Here is a 24,521-nt window from a genome sequence, read left to right as displayed (position 1 = left end):
TTTTTTTGCTTGAACTTTTACATTTTGAATTTCTGCCATTTCTTTTATTCCAAACGGACCACCATTTTTAACTCGTACTGAGGTACTTACTACGCCCGAACTGGGGTGCCTGTCGCGTGTCTCGGTGAGGAAGAAGACGAAGCTCGGGGGCGAGGCTGGATTCGGTCGGCGGCTGGTCCGGTCGGTAGGATGCTGCGCAAGGCGGGGGGTGATAGGCGCAGGGCGGCGGGGCTCGGAGTGGCGGCGCACGACGGAGGGGCTCGGGGTGGCGGCGCGGGGCGGGGATGGCGGTGCGCGGCGGCGGAGGGAGGCTAGGACGGCGCTCGGCAGCCGCCAAGGCGGGGACGGGCCGGCGAGCTCGTCAGAGGGGAGGCGCACGGGGAGGATCCGGCACCCGTCGACGGGGAGGTGCGCGGGGAGGGGCCGGCGCCCGTCGGAGGGAAGGCGCGCGGGAAGGGGCCGGCGAGCCCGTCGGCGGGGAGGCGTGTGGACGGCCGGCCGGCGGCAGCACGTGGGTCGGAGGAGCGACCCGTCACGGCGCCGCGGGCTCCCTCGCTCCGGCTGCCGCCGTCGCTCGCTCGCCCGCCCGCGACGGCTGCCTCCGGCGGTAGGAGGCGGGTTAGGTTGAGGTCGGGTCGGGGAGTTTCTGCTATGGCCTGCGCGTCGCGCCCTTATAGAGCTGAGGGGTAACAAAATAATATTCTGTTACTAATAATATTTTGCAACGATGTTCTAGACTTCTCTTGTTTTTGCAACTTGAACTTTTACCATCTTGAATTTACCGTGTGTGGATGAGCACTTGAACTTATATAATTTAAAGTATTTTGTTTTAATTCATATTTGTTTTCTTGTCCGAACTTATGGTATCAACATCACTGAACCTGCATGTTTTCTGTAGCTGAACTGAAATAAAAAATTTTACCCGAATAAATGTCAACACTGGGACATTTTGTACAACAAGAACTGAATCTAAAGCCAATATTGAACTCGCGGGTTCCATACGCAAGCTAGCTACCAACGTCAAATTTGTTGATGCTAAAATCAATCACCACCACAAGAACACAATAAAGTTCTCCAAATGGTTGCTCGAGGAAGAGCTAGCTGCTGAACCCGACCACATTTACCGCTGGGAGCAGCCAACCACTAGTTTGTAGATGGACTTAGCGACGTCAGCAGCCGCCATCTCGCATCTGAGAATCAAACCAAATATTCAGGCGAATAAATAAGTGCACAAGAGATATTTATTTAGCAAGACATTTTCGCGGAACAGGCAAACAAAGTTTTTCAATGAACCTTTTAAGGTTATGCGTTCGAACTTGAAAACTTTCCGGACTAGTACTTAGCTCGCTTGTCTTTTTTCACTTCACGATGGGATCAGAAGTGCACAACATATACAAACATTAGCACCAGGATCAATTGGGGCAAACAACAGAACACAAAATTAACTGAAGTTTTTGTCAACATGGTTTGATACATATTCAGTCCATATCTTGATAATAGCATCAGACTTAATATACCCAGAATGCATCTTTGCATCTTCCTCGTCAGTCCAATTCATGTACAATGAACAGAGGAAGGAAGGATCAGCAAGTTCAATGTGTTCAAGCACTAAGGATCCATGAAGTTCAAAACTAGAGGAAAGGCTCTGACCTGCACCAAGTGCAGTAGCTGAGCCACACTGCAGCAGGAGAGTGACGACATGCTTGAATAGACGTCGCTGGTGGGAACTAGCAGGATCCAGGTCGCTGCTGCGATGAACCGCCTGCGGAGGTGGCGTTGTACGGCCTGCGGGGGGTGGCTGTGATCAGCCAGGGCGCTCAAAGACATGACAACATAAAAAAATGTTTGTGTTACAAGAGATAATATAAGCAAGGATGCATTTCAGTCATACGAACAAATGAAAAGAAATTCAGCCATACAAGCCTAATGAGTTATTGTTATTTGTATGGCCCAGAAAGAAATGAATCACATGTAATTTCCAGAAAGGAAAGAACATTTTTGAACTCTTTCGCAAGTATATGTGATAAATAGATACAACGTATCCTAAGAAATGAATCACATAGGCTTTTGTTGGTGAGCCCTCCTGTTTCCCTGATCTGAACGTTCACAAGATTTCCTGAGTATAAAAAAACAAGAAATAGAGTGTTCTGTTCACATAGGCATTACTCGTTAGAAGAAACACCTATCAAGCATCATTTTTGCAACCAGATAAACATGACTTTTGCTTCTTTTTGTACGAAACTACTTTTTGGAAAAGGAAATTTTTTATGCAAGAGTAGTGTCACTGGTTCATCCATGCAAGGAATAAATTCACTTTTTAATAGCACTACCTGGTAGCATATATGTGTGTGCGCGCATGTGATTTAATCAATTAGTGATGATGGACAACATCCCTATGTACCGTGCTTCCCATTTTGAACACACACATTTATTTTAACACACACATTGAACTGTTTTCAGGGGGTTCTTAATGAGCTGATGATAGAAAACATGTTGAACTGAAATTTGGACTTCCAGGACTACCGAATGTTTTGGGTTCTTTTATGAACCTTTATTTTTATTTTTTCTTAACTAAAAACCAAAATTACAATCACAATACACACATGTACTACAAAACAATGTGTGTTTGTACTGTCCATGTAAACGAATTTACCAAAAACAAATAATTTATGAAGGAAACCATGTTTATGTTGCTCAGTGCACCATGTGATGCAACTACAAACTCTTTTTCTCTCTGAAAAAGCAAGATTCGCAAATGACCTACATTTGTAGCATCAGTACATACCTGTCATGAACTGACAAAATTACTCAAGTAGACCAAATTCGAACTAGATTAGAAGAAATTCTACAGAGCATCATTTCTAGCATCAGTACATACTTGTCCTTTTGCAGACTGATGGTAGATATACAAGGTGAACTGCTATACCACCTACATGGCATCATTTTTCTACGAGAAAACACAATTCATCTTTACCATTTTCGTTATATATCACATTTTGAACAAGCATCTTGAACTTTTGCTAAGCAAGCACAACATCAACACATCTAAATGCCTCAGTAAACTGGAGTCACTCAGCCCCCAAATCAATTTTTTTTTACAAAGGCAGAACAAAAGGAGAGGAAAGCTTCTGACCTCTGCGTTGTTGAACGTCGTCGAACGGCCTTGGTTGGTAGTGGCGAACGGACTAGTGTGGCGGCAGTGGACCGCGCGGCCACTGTGGCGGGGGCGCGCTGGGGGAGGGAGCAGGGCGGCGGCGTCGCGCTCGGGAAGGGAGCCGGGCGGCGGCGGCGCGTGGTGGAGGGAGCAGGGCGGCGGCGTCGCGCTCGGGGAGGGAGCCGGGCGGCGGCGACATGACGAGGAGGAGGGCGGCGCGTGGTGGAGGCAGGCGGCCGGCGCCGGGGAAGGAGGAGGGCGGCGCGAGGTGGAGGGAGGCGTCCGGCGCCGGGGAAGGAGGAGGGCGGCGCGTAGTGGAGGCGGGCGGCCGGCGCTGGGGAAGGAGGAGGGTGGCGCGTGGTGGAGGGAGGCGTCCGGCGCCAGGGAATAAGGAGGGCGGCGCGTGGTGGAGGGCGGCGGCCGGCGTCGGGGAAGGAGGAGGGCGGCGCGCGGTGGAGAGAGGCCGCCGGCGTGGGGGAAGGAAGCGGCGGCGGCGGTTACAGTGAGAGGGGCGTAGGTTAGTGGGTCGTGCGGGGTGGGGTTGTTTTTCTTTCTCTTTTTTCAACCACACCAGTGCGGTCATTTTTTGGTTGGAGTTGTGAAACTGTGTGACGCGCGTTTATATAGGGCCGAGGGTAACAGAATAGTCCAGCCATATATATATATATATAAAGTTTTTTATCGAAAAAATTCATCAAAAGTCATGGAATTCCCAAACTTTGGTCGTAAAAGCATCTGAAATATAAGATAAAAAAAGAAAGTGCAAAACAAAAACAAAAAGAGAAGGGAAAAAAATTAGAGCAGTGGTTTTCGAGGGTCGATTCTCGACTCTCGGTAATGGCCACCTTTTCCGAAAGGTGCTCTCGGTAAAGCATCTAACCTAGATCTCTTTCCTTCTTGTGCATTCTCGATAATATTTATTATACTTTTTTTGTTGTTTTCTTCCATGCTTGGCAAACAACCTTAGCACATCATAATTACCGTCTTGTGTTTTCTTCTTCGGATGGGCCTCGTCCGGTTCTAGAGACTGGCACCCCTCCGGTGGCCCCGGCGGTCTAGGGCGTTGTTCGGCACCTAGAGGGGGTAGGCCACAGGGAATAACTGCTTCTTCGTGTTAGCGCATGTCATCGCGAGATGACAGACAAGGTCTAGGCCCGTTTTATCACGGGATCACCCACCGAAGACTGTCTCGGGGACGAACGCAGCCGGTCCTCGACGTTCCCGCCCGTGTGTGTGGTTTGTGAGGACGTGCATTGCTTATTCAAATAGCACATAACCCCTACATGCATATGCATGGGCCACACGCATGTAGGGGTGCCCTCCCCCCTCGGGCGGTCTCCATATCGAGCACCCATCCGGTGGCCCCGGCGGTCTAGGGCGTTATTCGGCACCGAGAGGGTGTAGTCCACGGTGAATAACTGTTTCTCTGTGTTAGTGCATGTCATCGCGAGATGACAGACCAAGTCTAGGCCCGTTCTTCGAGATAGTCTATGGGTATCGAGAGGGAATGTGTCCGGTTTGTGCAGGAAGTGCGGGTCCTATTGCTCCGTTGGCCTCGAAACTTCTTGTGCTCTCAAAGGAGGCCATCGCATGTATATGCATGGGCTATCCGGTGGCCCCGGCGGTCTAGGAAGTTGACCGGCACCGAGAGAGGGGGTAGGCCACGGTCAACAACTGCTTCTTCTCATGTTTATTACTTTACACTCTTTAAAGTTCTCTCTCGGTGCCGGTCTAGAAAGTTGACCGGCACCGAGAGAGGTGGTAGGCCACGGTCAACAACTGCTTCTTCTCATGTTTTTTACTTTACACTCTTTAAAGTTCTCTCTCGGTGCCGTTCTAGGAAGTTGGCCGGCACCGAGAGAGGGGGTAGGCCACGGTCAACAACTGCCTCTTCTCATGTTTTTTACTTTACACTCTTTAAAGTTCTCTCTCGGTGCCGGTCTAGAAAGTTGACCAGCACCGAGAGAGGGGGTAGGCCACGGTCAACAAGTGCTTCTTCTCATATGTTTTTTACTTTACACTCTTTAAAGTTGAGTTTTGAACAAATCTAACCCAAAAAGCATATATATACATACATATATATCTATGAGTGCATCAAAAGTCTTTTATCGAAAAAATTCATCAAAAGTCATGGAATTTCCAAACTTTGGTCGTAAAAGCATATGAAATATGAGATACAAAAAAGATAGTGCAAAACAAAAACAAAAAGGGAAGGGAAAAAAATTAGAGCAGTGGTTTCCGAGGGTCGATTCTCGGCTCTCGGTATTGGCCACCTTTTCCGAGAGGTGCTCTCGGTAAAGCATCTAACCTAGATCTCTTTCCTTCTTGTGCATTTTCGATAATATGTATTATACTTTTTTTGTTTTCTTCCATGCTTGGCAAACAACCTTAGCACATCATAATTACCGTCTTGTGTTTTCTTCTTCGGATTGGCCTCGTCCGGTTCTAGAGACCGGCACCCCTCCGGTGGCCCCGGCGGTCTAGGGCGTTGTTCGGCACCTAGAGGGGGTAGGCCACGGGGAGTTACTGCTTCTTCGTGTTAGTGCATGTCATCGCGAGATGACAGACCAAGTCTAGGCCCATTTTGTCACGGGATCACCCACCGAAGACTCTGTGTCGGGGCCGAACGCAGCCGGTCCTCGATGTTCCCGCCCGTGTGTGTGGTTTGTGAGGCACGTGCCACGTCAAGGACATGCGTTGCTTATTCAAGTAGCACACCACCCCTACATGCATATGCATGGGCCACACGCATGTAGGGGTGCCCTCCCCCCCCCTCGGGCGGTCTCCATATCGAGCACCCATCCGGTGGCCCCGGCGGTCTAGGGCGTTATTCCGCACCGAGAGGGTGTAGTCCATGGTGAATAACTGCTTCTCCGTGTTAGTGCATGTCATCGCGAGATGACAAACCAAGGCTAGGCCCGTTTATCGAGATAGTCTATGGGCATCAAGAGGGAATGTGTCCGGTTTGTGCAGGAAGTGCGGGTCCTGTTGCTCCGTTGGCCTCAAAACTTCTTGTGCTCTCAAAGGAGGCCATCGCATGTATATGCATGGGCTATCCGGTGGCCCCGGCGGTCTAGGAAGTTGACCGGCACCGAGAGAGGGGGTAGGCCACGGTCAACAACTGCTTCTTCTCATGTTTATTACTTTACACTCTTTAAAGTTCTCTCTCGGTGCCGGTCTAGAAAGTTGACCGGCACCGAGAGAGGTGGTAGGCCACGGTCAACAACTGCTTCTTCTCATGTTTTTTACTTTACACTCTTTAAAGTTCTCTCTCGGCGCCGTTCTAGGAAGTTGGCCGACACCGAGAGAGGGGGTAGGCCACGATCAACAACTGCCTCTTCTCATGTTTTTTACTTTACACTCTTTAAAGTTCTCTCTTGGTGCCGGTCTAGAAAGTTGACCGGCACTGAGTGAAGGGGTTTGCCACGGTCAACAACTATTTCTTCTCATGTTTTTTACTTTACACTCTTTAAAGTTGAGTTTTGAACAAATCTAACCCAAAAAGCATATATATATATATATATATATATATATATATATATATATATATGAGTGCATCAAAAGTCTTTTATCAAATAAATTCATCAAAAGTCATGGAATTTCCAAACTTTGGTCGTAAAAGCATATGAAATATGAGACACAAAAAAGATAGTGCAAAACAAAAACAAAAAGAGAAGGGAAAAAAATTAGAGCAGTTGTTTCCGAGGGTCGATTCTCGGCTCTCGGTAATGGCCACCTTTTCCGAGAGGTGCTCTCGGTAAAGCATCTAACCTAGATCTCTTGCCTTCTTGTGCATTCTCGATAATATGTATTATACTTTTTTTTGTTATTTTCTTCCATGCTTGGCAAACAACCTTAGCACATCATAATTACCGTCTTGTGTTTTCTTCTTCGGATGGGCCTCGTCCGGTTCTAGAGACCGGCACCCCTCCGGTGGCCCAGGCGGTCTAGGGCGTTGTTCGGCACCTAGAGGGGGTAGGCCACGGGGAATAACTGCTTCTTCGTGTTAGTGCATGTCATTGCGAGATGACAGACCAAGTCTAGGCCCGTTCTATCACGGGATCACCCACCGAAGACTCTGTCTCGGGGACGAACGCAGCCGGTCCTCGACGTTCCCGCCCGTGTGTGTGGTTTGTGAGGCACGTGCCACGTCAAGGACGTGCGTTGCTTATTCAAATAGCAGACCACCCCTACATGCATATGCATGGGCCACACGCATGTAGGGGTGCCCTCCCCCCTCGGGCGATCTCCATATCGAGCACCCATCCGGTGGCCCCGGCGGTCTAGGGCGTTATTCGGCACCGAGAGGGTGTAGTCCATGGTGAATAACTGCTTCTCCGTGTTAGTTCATGTCATCGCGAGATGACAGACCAAGTATAGGCCCGTTCTTCGAGATAGTCTATGGGTATCGAGAGGGAATGTGTCCGGTTTGTGCAGGAAGTGCGGGTCCTGTTGCTCTGTTGGCCTCGAAACTTCTTGTGCTCTCAAAGGAGGCCATCGCTGATAACCCACAAGTATAGGGGATCAATTGTAGCCTCTTTCGATAAGTAAGAGTGTCGAACCCAACGAGGAGCTAAAGGTAGAACGAATATTCCCTCAAGTTCTATCGACCACCGATACAACTCTACGCACACTTGATGTTCGCTTTACCTAGAACAAGTATGAAACTCGAAGTACTTTGTAGGTGTTGTTGGATAGCTTTCCAAGATAATAAGGAGCACGTAAGTAAAAAGTAGGGGCTGTTTAGATAAAGACACAACTAAATTAGCTTTAGTAGAGAGCTTTTTGTTACGAGAAAGTTATTTGTCCCTAGGCAATCGATAACTAGGCCGGTAATCATTATTGCAATTTTATTTGAGGGAGAGGCATAAGCTAACATACTTTCTCTACTTGGATCATATGCACTTATGATTGGAACTCTAGCAAGCATCCGCAACTACTAAAGATCATTAAGGTAAAACCCAACCATAGCGTTAAGGCATCAAGTCCTCTTTATCCCATACGCAACAACCCCCTTACTCGGGTTTGTGTTTCAGTCACTCACGCAACTCACTATAAGCGAATCATGAACGTATTGCAACACCCTACAGCGGGGATCACTCACGCTTGCGCGACACGGAGAGCACCATAGGAGAACACCAATAATAAAACATGCAACTCAAACCAATCTTGATCATCAAATAACCCATAGGACAAAACGGATCTACTCAAACATCATAGGATAGCCATACATCATTGGGAAATAATATATAACATTGAGCACCATGTTTAAGTAGAGAGTACAGTGGGTAAAAGAGGGGTTACACCGCTGCATAGAGGGGGGAAGAGTTGGTGATGATGGCGGTGAAGTTGTTGGTGAAGATTGCGGTGATGATGATGGCCACGGCAACGTTCCGGCGCCACCGGAAGAGAAGGGGAGAGGGGGCCCCTTCTTCTTCTTCTTCCTTGACCTCCTCCCTAGATGGGAGAAGGGTTTCCCCTCTGGTCCTTGGTCTCCATGGCATGGGAGGGGCGAGAGCCCCTCCGAGATTGGATCTGTCTCTCTCTGTTTCTGCGTTCTGTTCTGCTGCCCTTTCACCGTTTCGTATATATATGGAGATCCGTAACTCCGATTGGATTGAAACCTTCGCCCAGATTTTTCTCCGAAAATTAGTTTTCTTGCGTCCAAAGTTGAGCAGTAACCGCCTTACGGGGGGGCCACGAGGGGGGCAAGCGCGCCCAGGGGGGCAGGCGCTCCCCCTGCCTCGTGCCCCCTCGGGCACCGTCTCGCGTTGATTCTTCTTCCGGAATTTCCTAAATATTCCAAAAATATTCTCCGTCCGTTTTTATTCTGTTTGAATTCCGTTTGATATGGGGTTTCTGCGAAACATAAAACATGCAACAAACAGGAACTGGCACTGGTCACTGGATCAATATGTTAGTCCCAAAAATAATATAAAAAGTTGCCAAAAAGTATATGAAAGTTGTAGAATATTGGCATGGAACAATCAAAAATTATAGATACGACGGAGACGTATCAGCATCCCCAAGCTTAATTCCTGCTCGTCCTCGAGTAGGCAAATGATAAAAAAAATTGATGTGGAATGCTACCTAGCATAATCTTGATCATGTATCTAATCATGGCATGAATATTAAGACACGAGTGATTCAAAGCAATAGTCTATCATTTGACATTAAGACAATAATACTTCAATCATACTAATAAAGCAATCATGTCTTTTCAAAATAACAAGGCCAAAGAAAGTTATCCCTACAAAATCATATAGTCTGGCTATGCTCCATCTTCACCACACAAAATATTCAAATCATGCACAACCCCGATGACAAGCCAAGCAATTATTTCATACTTTTGATGTTCTCAAACCTTTTCAACTTTCACGCAATACATGAGCGTGAGCCATGGACATAGCACTATAGGTGAAATAGAATGGTGGTTGTGGAGACGACAAAAAGGAGAAGATAGTCTCACATCAACTAGGCGTATCAACGGGCTATGGAGATGCCCATCAATAGATATCAATGTGAGTGAGTAGGGATTGCCATGCAATGGATGCACTAAGAGCTATAAGTGTATGAAAGCTCAAACTGAAAACTAAGTGGGTGTGCATCCAACTTGCTTGCTCATGAAGACCTCGGGCATTCGAGGAAGCCCATCATCGGAATATACAAGCCAAGTTCTATAATGAAAATTCCCACTAGTATATAAAAGTGATAACTCAAGAGACTCTCTATATGAAGGATCATGGTGCTACTTTGAAGCACAAGTGTGGTAAAAGGATAGTAACATTGCCCCTTCTCTCTTTTTCTCTCATTTTTTTTTATTTTTTTGGTGGGCTTCTTTGGCCTTTTTTTTATTTGGGCTTCTTTGGCCTCTTTTATTTATTTGTAAAGTCTGGAGTCTCATCCCGACTTATGGGGGAATCATAGTCTCCATCATCCTTTCCTCACTGGGGCAATGCTCTAATAATGATGATCATCACACTTTTTATTTACTTACAACTCAATATTACAACTCGATACTAGAACAAAGATATGAATCTATATGAATGCCTCCGGCGGTGTACCGGGATGTGCAATGATCTAGCGTAGCAATGACATCAAAAAACGGACAAGCCATGAAAACATCATGCTAGCTATCTTACGATCATGCAAAGCAATGTGACAATAAATGCTCAAGTCATGTATATGATGATGATGGAAGTTGCATGGCAATATATCTCGGAATGGCTATGGAAATGCCATGATAGGTAGGTATGGTGGCTGTTTTGAGGAAGGCATATGGTGGATTTATGGTACCGGCGAAAGTTGCGTGGTACTAGAGAGGCTAGCAATGGTGGAAGGGTGAGAGTGCGTATAATCCATGGACTCAACATTAGTCATAAAGAACTCACATACTTATTGCAAAAATCTATTAGTTATCGAAACAAAGTATTACGTGCATGCTCCTAGGGGGATAGATTGGTAGGAAAATACCATCGCTCGTCCCCGACCGCCACTCAAAAGGAAGACAATCAATAAATAAATCATGCTCCGACTTCATCACATAACGGTTCACCATACGTGCATGCTACGGGAATCACAAACTTCAACACAAGTATTTCTACAATTCACAACTACCCACTAGCATGACTCTAATATCACCATCTTTATATCGCAAAACTATTGCAAGGAATCAAACATATCATATTCAGTGATCTACAAGTTTATGTAGGATTTTATGACTAACCATGTGAATGACCAATTCCTGTCATCTCTCTAAATAGATATAAGTGAAGCATGAGAGTTTAATTCTTTCTACAAAAGATATGCCCACGCTCTAACAAATATAAGTGAAGAAAAAGAGCATTCTACAAATGGCGGTTTTCTATGTAAAGAGAAACAGGCAATCCAAACTTCAAATGATATAAGTGAAGCACATGAAGCATTCTATAAAGCCATACTCAAAAGATATAAGTGAAGTGCATAGAGCATTCTATAAATCAACCAAGGACTATCTCATACCAGCATGGTGCATAAAATAAAAATGAAAACTAAATGCAAAAGACGCTCCAAGATTGCACATATTGCATGAATGAAACGAATCTGAAAACATACCGATACTTGTTGAAGAAAGAGGGGATGCCTTCCGGGGCATCCCCAAGCTTAGATGCTTGAGTCTCCTTGAATATTTACTTGGGGTGCCTTGGGCATAGCCAAGCTTGAGCTCTTGCCTCTCTTCCTTCTTCTCATATCGAGACCTTCTCGATCATCGAACACTTCATCCACACAAAACTTCAACAGAAAACTCGGTAAGATCCGTTAGTATAATAAAGCAAATCACTACTCTAAGTACTGTTGCAAACCAATTCATGTTTTTTTTGCATTGTGTCTACTGTAGTATAACTTTTTCATGGCTTAATCCACTGATATAAATCGACAGTTTCATCAAAACAAGCAAACTATGCATCAAAAACAGAATCTGTCTAAAATAGAACAGTCTGTAATAATCTGAACATTCACCATACTTATCATACTTGAAAAATTCTGCCAAAATTAGTAAAAAATAAAAAAAATTGTATATAAATACAGTGCAAAAAGAATCAGAACCATTTGACGTTCCAGTAAAAAATGTAAAATCGCGCACTACAGCCAAAGTTTCTGTCCTGCACCGCACAAACCAACAAGCATTGTAAACATCCTAAAGGCAAACCTTGGCACATTATTTTTATAATACAATGGAATTGTACAAGGAGATAATTTTTTTTTAAAAGTTTCTGTAATCAAGATTCACAAAGTTTCCGTGAGCATGAACAAAGTTCAAGGCTAGCTCCCACTTCAACAATGCTTGTCTCTCTCACTTTCACTTTCCTTTTTGAAAAAGTTTTGGGTTCCCCTCTTTATTTTTGTTGTTTTTAAACTATATGAAAGCACTCAACAGAAATAAATGACTCTCTAAAACTTCCGGGTTGTCTTCCTGGCAGCGCTTTCTTTAAAGCCATTAAGCTAGGCATATAGTGCTCAAGTAATGGATCCACCCGGATCCCAAGGTATATCAAAGCCAATTTTAATTAGCAATGATTTGGCATTTAGTAGTGAGCACACGACAACATATATGATGTAATGACGAAGTCTAACTCTCTTCCTATGCATCGGCATGTCATAAAATAACAATTCATGCACACAAAGTAAAGGCCAATGCATAGTATAAACAGTTTCTTGCAATTTTTTCGTGTTGGAAACATAAAGAGGCGGAGATGTAGTTCCTCTCTCATAATAATTGCAAGTAGGAGCAGCAAGCACATGCATATTATATTCATCAAAATCATCATGTGCAACGGTATAAGGCAACCCATCAGTATAATCCTTAATAAGTGCAAACTTCTCCGATATAGTGTAGTCGGGAGAATTCAAAAAGATAATAGGACTATCATGCGTGGGTGCCATAGCAACAATTTCATGTTTAACATAGGGAACTATAGCAAGTTCATCTCCATAAGCATAATTCATATTGGCATCTTGGCCACAAGCATAGCAAGCATCATCAAAAAGGGATATTTCAAGAGAATCAACGGGATCATAATAGTCATCATAGCAATCATCCTACGGTAAGCACGAAAGAAAATTAAACAATGTATGAGTTGAAGAGTTACTCTCATTAGAAGGTGGGCACGGGTAGCTAATCCGCTCTTCCTCCTTTTGTTCTTCGCTCTCCTCATCATCTTTTTCATCCAATGGGCTCATAGTTTCATCAATTTCTTCTTCCATAGATTCCTGCAAAATATTAGTCTCTTCTTGGACAGCAGAGACTTTCTCAATAAATGCATCAATATCGGAATTGAATTCATAATTCTCATAGCAATATTTAAGGATAGCTAAATTTCCAGGTCTATAAACAGCATCATAAAGATTTTCAAACTCTTTGAACATAGATTCAATTTCATAAGCACCCATAAAAGCAACAAATTCTTCTATTTGTTCCACATCATAGTAATCATATATACCCCTAGCATAAGAAGCCAAGGTTTCATTATCATTAAATTCGCATGAAAAGGGAAGGTGTGGAGACTTCATCCTAGAGCAACAAGTATAATCATATCTTGAAAGCACAAGTGCTCTCTGGGTGATTTTGGTAATTAATGTCAACATATCTCTTGTTGGACTAATGCTTCTACCTAGTATATTTCAGATAAGTTCAACAATGGAGTGGCATGGACTAGAGGATGTGGAACCCTTTTAATATGCTAAGGACAAAGGATTGGCTCAAGCTCAAAGCTCAGGACTCTACATTTTGTATTTTAGTGATCCAAGATCACATTGAGTCCATAGGAAAGCCAATACTATTAAGAAGGGATGAGGTGTTGCTTAATGGCTTGCTTGCTCAAAGTGCTTAGTGATATGCTCCAAAGCCCTCAACCACTTCCTCACTTCCAAATATGTCCCAAACCAAAAGTCAAACTCAGCCCCACCGATTCTTTCTATCCGGCGCCACCGAGTTCAGTTGACATAGCCACTGCCAGAAACCCTAATCAATTCGGTCTCACCGGTGGGATCTCGGTCTCACCGAGATGGGCATGCAAACTCTCTCTTTCCTATTGCAATATTTTCGGTCCCACCGAGATATGCAATCGGTCCCACCGAGTTTGCTTGGCCAACTCTCTGTTTCACTTATTACCCAAATAGGTCTCAGCGAGTTTGAGTAATCGGTCAAACCGAGTTTTGGATTTACCCTAACCCTAGCACATCGGTCCCACCGAGTTGATCCAATTGGTCCCACCGAAACACCTAACGGTCACATTATGAACCAAATCGGTCTGACCGAGTTCTTTGAATCGGTCTCACCGAGTTTGGTGATTTGTGTGTAACGGTTAGATTTTGTGTGGAGGCTATAAATACCCCTCCACCCACTCTTCATTCGTGGAGAGAGCCATCAGAACATGCCTACACTTCCAATACATATTTTCTGAGAGAGAACCACCTACCCTTGTGTTGAGGTCAAGATATTCCATTCCAACCACATAAATCTTGATCTCTAGCCTTCCCCAAAGTGCTTTCCACTCAAATATTCTTTCTACCAAATCCAATCCTATGAGAGAGAGTTGAGTGTTGGGGAGACTATCATTTTGTTGGGGAACGTAGCAGAAATTCAAAATTTTCTACGCATCACCAAGATCAATCTATGGAGTAATCTAGCAACGAGGGGAAGGGGAGTGCATCTACATACCATTGTAGATCGCGATGCGGAAGCGTTGCAAGAACGCGGATGAAGGAGTCGTACTCGTAGCGATTCAGATCGCGGTTGATTCCGATCTAAGCGCCGAACCATGGCGCCTCCGCGTTCAACACACGTGCAGCCCGGTGACGTCTCCCACGCCTTGATCCAGCAAGGACAGAGGGAGAGGTTGGGGAAGACTCCGTCCAGCAGCAGCACAACGGCATGGTGGTGATGGAGGAGCGTGGCACTCCTGCAGGGCTTCGCCAAGCACCGCGGGAGAGGAGGAGGGAGAGGGGTAGGGCTGTGCCAAGAGAGACGAAGTCTCATGTCCCTGGCAGCCCCCAAACCCCCACTATATATAGGGGAGGGGAAGGGGCTGCGCCCCCATCTAGGGTTCCCCCCGCAAGGGGTGCGGCCAGCCCTAGATGGGACTTGGGGGGCGGCCAAGGGGGGGAGAAAGGGGGGCACACCACTAGGTGGGCCTTAGGCCCATCTGAGCCTAGGGTTTCCCCCTTCCCCCTTCCTGCGCCCTGGGTCCCTTGTGGGAGGCGCACCAGCCCACCTAGGGGTTGGTCCCTTCCCACACTTGGCCCACGCAGCCCTTTGGGGCCGGTGGCCCCACCTGGTGGACCCCCGGGACCCTCCCGGTGGTCCCGGTACGTTACCGATAGCACCCGAAACTTTTCCGGTGACCAAAACAGGACTTCCCATATATAAATCTTTACCTCCGGACCATTCCGGAACTCCTCGTGACGTCCGGGATCTCATCCGGGACTCCGAACAACATTCGGTAACCACATATATCTATTCCCTACAACCCTAGCGTCATCGAACCTTAAGTGTGTAGACCCTACGGGTTCGGGAACCATGCAGACATGACCGAGACGTTCTCCAGCCAATAACCAACAGCGGGATCTGGATACCCATGTTGGCTCCCACATGTTCCACGATTGTCTCATCGGATGAACCACGATGTCGGGGATTCAATCAATCCCGTATACAATTCCCTTTGTCAATCGGTATGTTACTTGCCCGAGATTCGATCGTCGGTATCCCGATACCTTGTTCAATCTCGTTACCGGCAAGTCTCTTTACTCGTTCCGTAACACATCATCCCGTGATCAACTCCTTGGTCACATTGTGCACATTATGATGATGTCCTACCGAGTGGGCCCAAAGATACCTCTCCGTTTACACGGAGTGACAAATCCCAGTCTCAATTTGTGCCAACCCAACAGACACTTTCAGAGATACCTGTAGTCCACCTTTATAGCCACCCAGTTACGTTGTGACGTTTGGTACACCCAAAGCATTCCTACGGTATCCGGGAGTTGCACAATCTCATGGTCTAAGGAAATGATACTTGACATTAGAAAAGCTCTTAGCAAACGAACTACACGATCTTGTGCTAGGCTTAGGATTGGGTCTTGTCCATCACATCATTCTTCTAATGATGTGATCCCATTATCAACGACATCCAATGTCCATGGTCAGGAAGCCGTAACCATCTATTGATCAACGAGCTAGTCAACTAGAGGCTTACTAGGGACATGGTGTTGTCTATGTATCCACACATGTATCTGAGTTTCCTATCAATACAATTCTAGCATGGATAATAAACGATTATCATGAACAAGGAAATATAATAATAACCAATTTATTATTGCCTCTAGGGCATATTTCCAACAGTCTCCCACTTGCAGTAGAGTCAATAACCTAGTTCACATCACCATGTGATTAACACTCATAGGTCACATCACCATGTGACCAACATCTAAAGAGTTTACTAGAGTCAACAATCTAGTTCACATCACTATGTGATTAACACTCAATGAGTTCTGGTTTGATCATGTTATGCTTGTGAGAGAGGTTATTAGTCAACGGGTCTGAACCTTTCAGATCCGTGTGTGCTTTACGAATATCTATGTCATCTTGTGGATGCTACCACGCGCTACTTGGAGCCATTTCAAATAACTGCTCTACTATACGAATCCGGTTTTCTACTCAGAGTCATCCAGATTAGTGTCAAAGTTCGCATCGACGTAACCCTTTACGACGAACTCCTTTTCACCTCCATAATCGAGAAAATTCCTTAGTCCACTAGATACTAAGGATAAGTTCGACCGCTGTCATGTGCTCCATACCCGGATCACTATTGTACCCCTTGACCAACTCATGGCAAGGCACACTTCATGTGCGGTACACAGCATAGCATACTGTAGAGCCTACATCTAAAACATAGGGGACGACCTTCGTCCTTTGTCTCTCTTCTGCTGTGGTCAGGTCTTGAGTCTTACTCAATACTCACACCTTGTAACACAGCCAAGAACTCCTTTGCTGATCTATTTTGAGCTCCTTCAAAATCTTGTCACGGTATGTATTCTTTGAAAGTATCATCAGGCGTCTTGATCTATCTCTATAGATCTTGATGCCCAATATGTAAGCAGCTTTATCCAGGTCTTCCCTTGAAAAACTCCTTTCAAACAACCCTTTATGCTTTCCAGAAATTCTACATCATTTCGGATCAACAATATGTCATTCACATATACTTATCAGAAATGTTGTAGCGCTCCCACTCACTTTATTATAAATACAAGTTTCTAACAAACTTTGTATAAACCCAAAAACTTTGATCACTCCATCAAAGCGTATATTCTGACTCCGAGATGCTTGCTCTAGTCCATGGAAGGATCGCTGGAGCTAGCATACCTTTTAGCATCCTTAGGACAAAACCTTTCTGATTGTATCACATACAACCTTTCCTTAAGAAAACTGGTAAGGAAACTTGTTTTGACATCCATCTGCCAGATTTCATAAATGCAGCTAATGCTAACATGATTCCGACGGACTTAAGCATCGCTACGGATGAGAAAATCTCATCGTAGTCAACTCCTTGAACTTGTGAAAATACTCTTTGCCACAAGTCGAGCTTCATAGACGGTAACATTACCATCCACGTCCGTCTTCTTCTTAAAGATCCATTTATCTCAATGGCTTGCCGATCATCGGGCAAGTTCACCAAAGTCCATGCTTTGTTCTGATACATGGATCCTATCTCGGATTTCATGGCTTCTAACCATTTGTCGGAATATGGGCCCACCATCGCTTCTCCATAGCTCGTAGGTTCATTGTTGTCTAGCAACATGACTTCCAAGATAGGATCATGCATTACTCTGAAGTAGTACGCATCCTCGTCGTCCTACGAGGTTTGGTATTGACTTGATCCGAAGTTTCATGATCACTATCATAAGCTTCCACTTCAATTGGTGTAGGTGCCACAGGAAACTTCCTGTGCCCTGCTACACACTAGTTGAAGTTATGGTTCAATAACCTCATCAAGTCTCCACCATCCTCCCACTCAATTCTTTCGAGAGAAACTTTTTCTCGAGAAAGGACATTTCTAGAAGCAATTACTTTTGCTTCCAGATCTGAAATAGGAGGTATACCCAACTGTTTTGGGTATTCTATGAAGATGCATTTATCCGCTTTGGGTTCGAGCTTATTAGCCTGAAACTTTTTCACATAAGCATCGCAGCCCCAAACTTTTAAGAAACGACAACTTAGGTTTCTCTAAACGGTGTCGTCTCAACGGAATTGCGTGGTGCCCTATTTAAAGTGAATGCAGTTGTCTCTAATGCCTCCCATAAACGATAGTTGTAATTCAATAAGAGACATCATGGTATGCACCATATCCAATAGGGTGCAGTTATGATGTTCGGACACACCATCACACTATGGTGTTCCAGGCGGTATTAATTGTGAAACACTTTCCACAATGTCTTAATTGTGTGCTAAACACGTAACTCAGATATCTCTATGAACATATGATAGACATTTTATCCTCTTGTCACGACGATCTTCAACTTCACTCTGAAATTACTTGAACCTTTCAATAACTCAGACTTGTGTTTCATCAAGTAAATACACTCAGCATCTACTCAAATCATCTGTGAAGTAAGAACATAACGATATCCACTGCATGCCTCAGCACTCATTGGACTGCATACATCAAAATGTATTACTTACAACAAGTTGCTCTCTTGTTCCATCTTACTGAAAATGAGGCCTTTCAGTCATCTTGCCCATGTGGTATGATTTGCATGTCTCAAGTGATTCAAAATCAAGTGAGTCCAAACGACCCATCTGCATGGAGTTTCTTCATGCATATATACCAATAGACATGGTTCGCATGTCTCAATCCTTTCAAAAACGAGTGAGTCCAAAGATCCATCTACATGGAGCTTCTTCATGCGTTCTATACCAATATGACTCAAATGGCAGTGCCACAAGTATGTGGTAATATCATTACTATTTTATATCTTTTGGCACGAACATGTGTATCACTGCGATTGAGATTCATTTTAGGTGCAAGACCATTGAAGGTATTATTCAAATAAACAGAGTAACCATTATTCTCCTTAAATGAATAACCGTATCGTGATAAACATAATCCAATCATGTTTATGCTCAACGCAAACACCAAATAACAACTATTTAGGTTTAACACCAATCTCGATGGTAGAGGGAGCATGCGATGCTTGATTTGTTCCGCAGGTTTTATTTCGAGTTACTAACACTTAGCAACTGAACCGGTATCTAATACCCTGGTGCTGCTAGGAGTACTAGTAAAGTACACATTCATATAATGTATATCCAATATACTTCTGTCGACCTTGCCTGCCTTCTCATCTACCAAGTATCTAGGGTAGTTCTGCTTCAGTGACCGTTCCCCTCATTACAGAAGCACTTAGTCTCGGGTTTGGGTTCAACCTTGGGATTTTTCACTAGAGCAGCAAATGATTTGCTGTTTCATGAAGTATCCCTTTTGCCCTTGCCCTTCTAGAAACTAGTGGTTTTACTAACCATCAACAATTGATGCTCCTTCTTGATTTCTACTTTCGCGGTGTCAAACATCGCGAGTTGCTCAAGGATCATCATATCTATCCCTGATATGTTATAGTTCATCACGAAGCTCTAATAGCTTGGTGGCAGTGACTATGGAGAACCATCACTATCTCATCTGGAAGATTAACTCCCACTTGATTCAAGCGATTGCAGTACTCAGACAATCTGAGCACATGCTCAACGATTGAGCTTTTCTCCCTTACTTTGCAGGCTTAAGAAACTTGTCAGAGGTCTCATACCTCTTGACGTGGGCATTAGTCTGAAATCCCAATTTCAGTCTTCGGAACATCTCACATGTTCTGCGACGTTTCAAAAACGTCTTTGGTGCCACAATTCTAAACCGTTAGCATTACGCACTGAACTATCACATAGTCATCAAAACGTGTATGTCAGATGTTTCGTAACATCTACAGACGACGCTCGAGGTTCAGCAAACCGAGTGGTGCATTAAGGACATAAGCCTTCTGTGCAGCAATGAGGACAATCCTCAGTTTACGGACCCAGTCCGCATAATTGCTACTATCAACTTTCAACCAAATTTTTCTCTAGGAACATATCTTAAACAGTAGAACTAAGCGTAAGCTATGACATAATTTGCAAAGACCTTTTGACTATGTTCATGATAATTAAGTTCATCTGATTATTCAATGAACTCCCACTCAGATAGACATCCCTCTAGTCATCTAAGTGATACATGATCCGAGTCAAACTAGGCCGTGTCCGATCATCACGTGAGACGGACTAGTCATCATCGGTGAACATCTCCATGTTGATCGCATCTACTATACGACTCATGTTCGACCTTTCGATCTCTTGTGTTCCGAGGCCATGTCTGTACATGCTAGGCTCGTCAAGTCAACCTAAGTGTTTCGCATGTGTTCCGAGGCCATGTCTGTACATGCTAGGCTCGTCAACACCCGTTGTATTCGAACGTTAGAATCTATCACACCCGATCATCACGTGGTGCTTCGAAACAACGAACCTTCGCAACGGTGCACAGTTAGGGGGAACACGTCTCTTGAAATTTTAGTGAGGGATCATCTTATTTATGCTACCGTCGTTCTAAGCAAATAAGATGTAAACATGACAAACATCACATGCAAATCATAAAGTGACATGATATGGCCAATATCATCTTGCGCCTTTTGATCTCCATCTTCGAGGCGCGGCATGATCACCTTCGTCACCGGCATGACACCATGATCTCCATCATCATGATCTCCATCATCGTGTCTTCATGAAGTTGTCTCGCCAACTATTACTTCTACTACTATGGCTAACGGTTAGCAATAAAGTAAAGTAATTACATGGCGTTTTTCATTGACACGCAGGTCATACAATAAATTAAGACAACTCCTATGGCTCCTGCCGGTTGTCATACTCATCGACATGCAAGTCGTGATTCCTATTACAAGAACATGATCAATCTCATACATCACATATATCATTCATCACATCCTTTTGGCCATACCACATCACATAGCATACCCTGCAAAAACAAGTTAGACGTCCTCTAATTGTTGTTGCATGTTTTACGTGGCTGCTATGGGATTCTAGCAAGAACGTTTCTTACCTACGCAAAAGCCACAACGTGATATGCCAATTTCTATTTACCCTTCATAAGGACCCTTTTCATCGAATCCGATCCGACTAAAGTGGGAGAGACAGACACCCGCTAGCCACCTTATGCAACTAGTGCATGTCAGTCGGTGGAACCTGTCTCACGTAAGAGTACGTGTAAGGTCGGTCCGGGCCGCTTCATCCCACGATGCCGCCGAATCAAGATAAGACTAGTAACGGCAAGTAAATTGACAAAATCGACGCCCATAACTACTTTGTGTTCTACTCGTGCATAGAAACTACGCATAGACCTAGCTCATGATGCCACTGTTGGGGAACGTAGCAGAAATTCAAAATTTTCTACGCATCACCAAGATCAATCTATGGAGTAATCTAGCAACGAGGGGAAGGGGAGTGCATCTACATACCATTGTAGATCGCGATGCGGAAGCGTTGCAAGAACGCGGATGAAGGAGTCGTACTCGTAGCGATTCAGATCACGGTTGATTCCGATCTAAGCGCCGAACCACGGCGCCTCCACGTTCAACACACGTGCAGCCCGGTGACGTCTCCCACGCCTTGATCCAGCAAGGACAGAGGGAGAGGTTGGGGAAGACTCCGTCCAGCAGCAGCACAATGGCATGGTGGTGATGGAGGAGCGTGGCACTCCTGCAGGGCTTCGCCAAGCACCGCGGGAGAGGAGGAGGGAGAGGGGTAGGGCTGCGCCAAGAGAGACGAAGTCTCATGTCCCTGGCAGCCCCCAAACCCCCACTATATATAGGGGAGGGGAAGGGGCTGCGCCCCCATCTAGGGTTCCCCCCCCAAGGGGTGCGGCCAGCCCTAGTTGGGACTTGGGGGCGGCCAAGGGGGGGAGAGAGGGGGGCGCACCACTAGGTGGGCCTTAGGCCCATCTGAGCCTAGGGTTTCCCCCTTCCCCCCCTTCCTGCGCCCTGGGCCCCTTGTGGGAGGCGCACAAGCCCACCTAGGGGTTGGTCCCTTCCCACACTTGGCCCACGCAGCCCTTTGGGGCCGGTGGCCCCACCTGGTGGACCCCCGGGACCCTCCCGGTGGTCCCGGTACGTTACCGATAGCACCCGAAACTTTTCCGGTGACCAAAACAGGACTTCCCATATATAAATCTTTACCTCCGGACCATTCCGGAACTCCTCGTGACGTCCGGGATCTCATCCGGGACTCAGAACAACATTCGGTAACCACGTATATCTATTCCCTATAACCCTAGCGTCATCGAACCTTAAGTGTGTAGACCCTACGGGTTCGGGAACCATGCAGACATGACCGAGACGTTCTTCAGCCAATAACCAACAGCGGGATCTGGATACCCATGTTGGCTCCCACATGTTCCATGATGATCTCATCGGATGAACCACGATGTCGGGGATTCAATCAATCCCGTATACAATTCCCTTTGTCAATCGGTATGTTACTTGCCCGAGATTCGATCGCCGGTATCCCGATACCTTGTTCAATCTCGTTACCAGCAAGTCTCTTTACTCGTTCCGTAGCACATCATCCCGTGATCAACTCCTTGGTCACATTGTGCACATTATGATGATGTCCTACCGAGTGGGCCCAGAGATACCTCTCCATTTACACGGAGTGACAAATCCCAGTCTCGATTCGTGCCAACCCAACAGACACTTTCGGAGATACCTGTAGTGCACCTTTATAGCCACCCAGTTACGTTGTGATGTTTGGTACACCCAAAGCATTCCTACGGTATCCGGGAGTTGCACAATCTCATGGTCTAAGGAAATGATACTTGACATTAGAAAAGCTCTTAGCAAACGAACTACACGATCTTGTGCTAGGCTTAGGATTGGGTCTTGTCCATCACATCATTCTCCTAATGATGTGATACCGTTATCAACGACATCCAATGTCCATGGTCAGGAAACCGTAACCATCTATTGATCAACGAGCTAGTCAACTAGAGGCTTACTAGGGACATGGTGTTGTCTATGTATCCACACATGTATCTGAGTTTCCTATCAATACAATTCTAGCATGGATAATAAACGATTATCATGAACAAGGAAATATAATAATAACCAATTTATTATTGCCTCTAGGGCATATTTCCAACACATTTGAAGCACAAGAGCAAGGAGTTCATCATCAACACACCGTTTGTTACTTCTTGGAGAGTGGTGTCTCCTAGATTGGCTAGGTGTCACTTGGGAGCCTCCGACAAGATTGTGGAGTTGAACCAAGGAGTTTGTAAGGGCAAGGAGATTGCCTACTTCGTGAAGATCTACCCTAGTGAGGCAAGTCCTTCGTGGGAGACGGCCATGGTGGGATAGACAAGCTTGCTTCTTCGTGGACCCTTTGTGGGTGGAGCCCTCCGTGGACTCGCGCAACCGTTACCTTTCGTGGGTTGAAGTTTCCATCAACGTGGATGTACGATAGCACCACCTATCGGAACCACGGATAAAAAATCTCCGTGTCTCCAAATTGCATTTGCATACTCCAATCCCTTCTCTTTACATTCTTGCAACTTGCATGCTTTACTTTCCGCTACTCATATACTCTTTGTATGCTTGCATGCTTGCTTGATATGTATTGGGAATGTTTAAACTTGTGCTAAAACTCCACATAAACCTAAAGAATTAAAAACTGCAACTTTTCTTGATTAGAGTCTATTCACCCCCCCTCTAGACACCTCTTCTCGATCCTTTCAATTGGTATCAGAGCTTTGGTCTCCATTGCCTTGGTTTAAGCACCTTTGGAGGAAGATGGATGTGTCTACTTTGGGGAGTCTTAGACGTAGAGTGCCTATCTTGATGGAGAGTTTTTCTATGAGTGGAAAAATGAAATGCTTGAGATTTTCAAGGAATATCATTTGAACAAGTACATTGCTAGCCCTTGTGCACCTCACATTGATCCTTTGCATCCTACACCTGAAGAGGATCTTGACATGATTCGCAATCTTAGAACTATCAATCTTATCATTAGAGGATTGCCCAAAAATTTGATTGCTAGTTTCCCTACTCTTGATTGTGCCTATACTATGTGGAGATTTCTTGAGGAACGATTTCCAGATTATTCCTTGAAAATTTTAGACGAAATCCTTCATAAATCTATTGCCTTGAGTAAGATGAATTCTAGTGATCCTAGATTTGGTGATTGTCTATTTGAGCTTACCAATCTCATGCGTGCCAAAGGAGATGTTGGAATCATTAGCAATATCATCTCCGAAGCTATTACAATTCATAAAGATAACCATAGCAATGATCATTTATCTAATGAATTACCCTCTCTAGGAGTTGATCAATCACAAGATGATGTTGAACATGGATACTATGATGAGGATGATGATAGTGACTATGATCTTGATGATGCAATGAGACACTTTGGTCTTATGGCAAATCTTCGTGGCTACATGGCTGGAGGAAAGGAATGGGTCCTTGATAGTGGATGTACTAATCATATGACCGGAGATAAAGATATGTTCCGTGAGCTTGCTGAAAACAACGACCCTCGAAAGTATGTCACTTTTGGTGATAACTCAAAGGGTAAGGTGGTTGGCCTAGGTAAGGTGGCCATCTCACATGATAGCTCCATTCAAAATGTCATGCTTGTTGAATCTCTTGGGTACAATTTACTTTTAGTATCTAGACTTGCTGATTTTGGTTTCAATCTCCTATTTACTGAGGTAGATTGCCAAGTGTTTCGTAGAGACAATCGTAA

The 24,521-nt window shown here is 45.0% G+C and overlaps 1 protein-coding gene across 1 annotated transcript in view; it reads right to left on the bottom strand.

Annotated features, from left to right (window-relative positions):
* Nucleotides 1-888: 888 nt before the first annotated feature.
* The window catches only part of LOC109769235 (uncharacterized), a 34,598-nt gene continuing 10,965 nt past the window's right edge, over nucleotides 889-24,521 (bottom strand). Inside the window, exons 2-4 of the mRNA XM_040393732.1 lie at nucleotides 3,134-3,709; nucleotides 1,651-1,785; nucleotides 889-1,190 (exon numbers count right to left, since the gene is read on the bottom strand). Of these exons, the coding sequence (XP_040249666.1) occupies nucleotides 1,170-1,190; nucleotides 1,651-1,785; nucleotides 3,134-3,709 (732 nt within the window). The 3' untranslated portion in view covers nucleotides 889-1,169. The remainder of the gene's footprint in view (nucleotides 1,191-1,650; nucleotides 1,786-3,133; nucleotides 3,710-24,521) is intronic.

Source organism: Aegilops tauschii, chromosome 6 (genome assembly GCF_002575655.3).
Source record: "Aegilops tauschii subsp. strangulata cultivar AL8/78 chromosome 6, Aet v6.0, whole genome shotgun sequence".
Classification (NCBI taxonomy): domain Eukaryota; kingdom Viridiplantae; phylum Streptophyta; class Magnoliopsida; order Poales; family Poaceae; genus Aegilops; species Aegilops tauschii.
The sequence above is the reverse complement of the archived record's forward strand: the minus strand, read 5'-3'. Positions and strand labels throughout refer to the sequence as shown.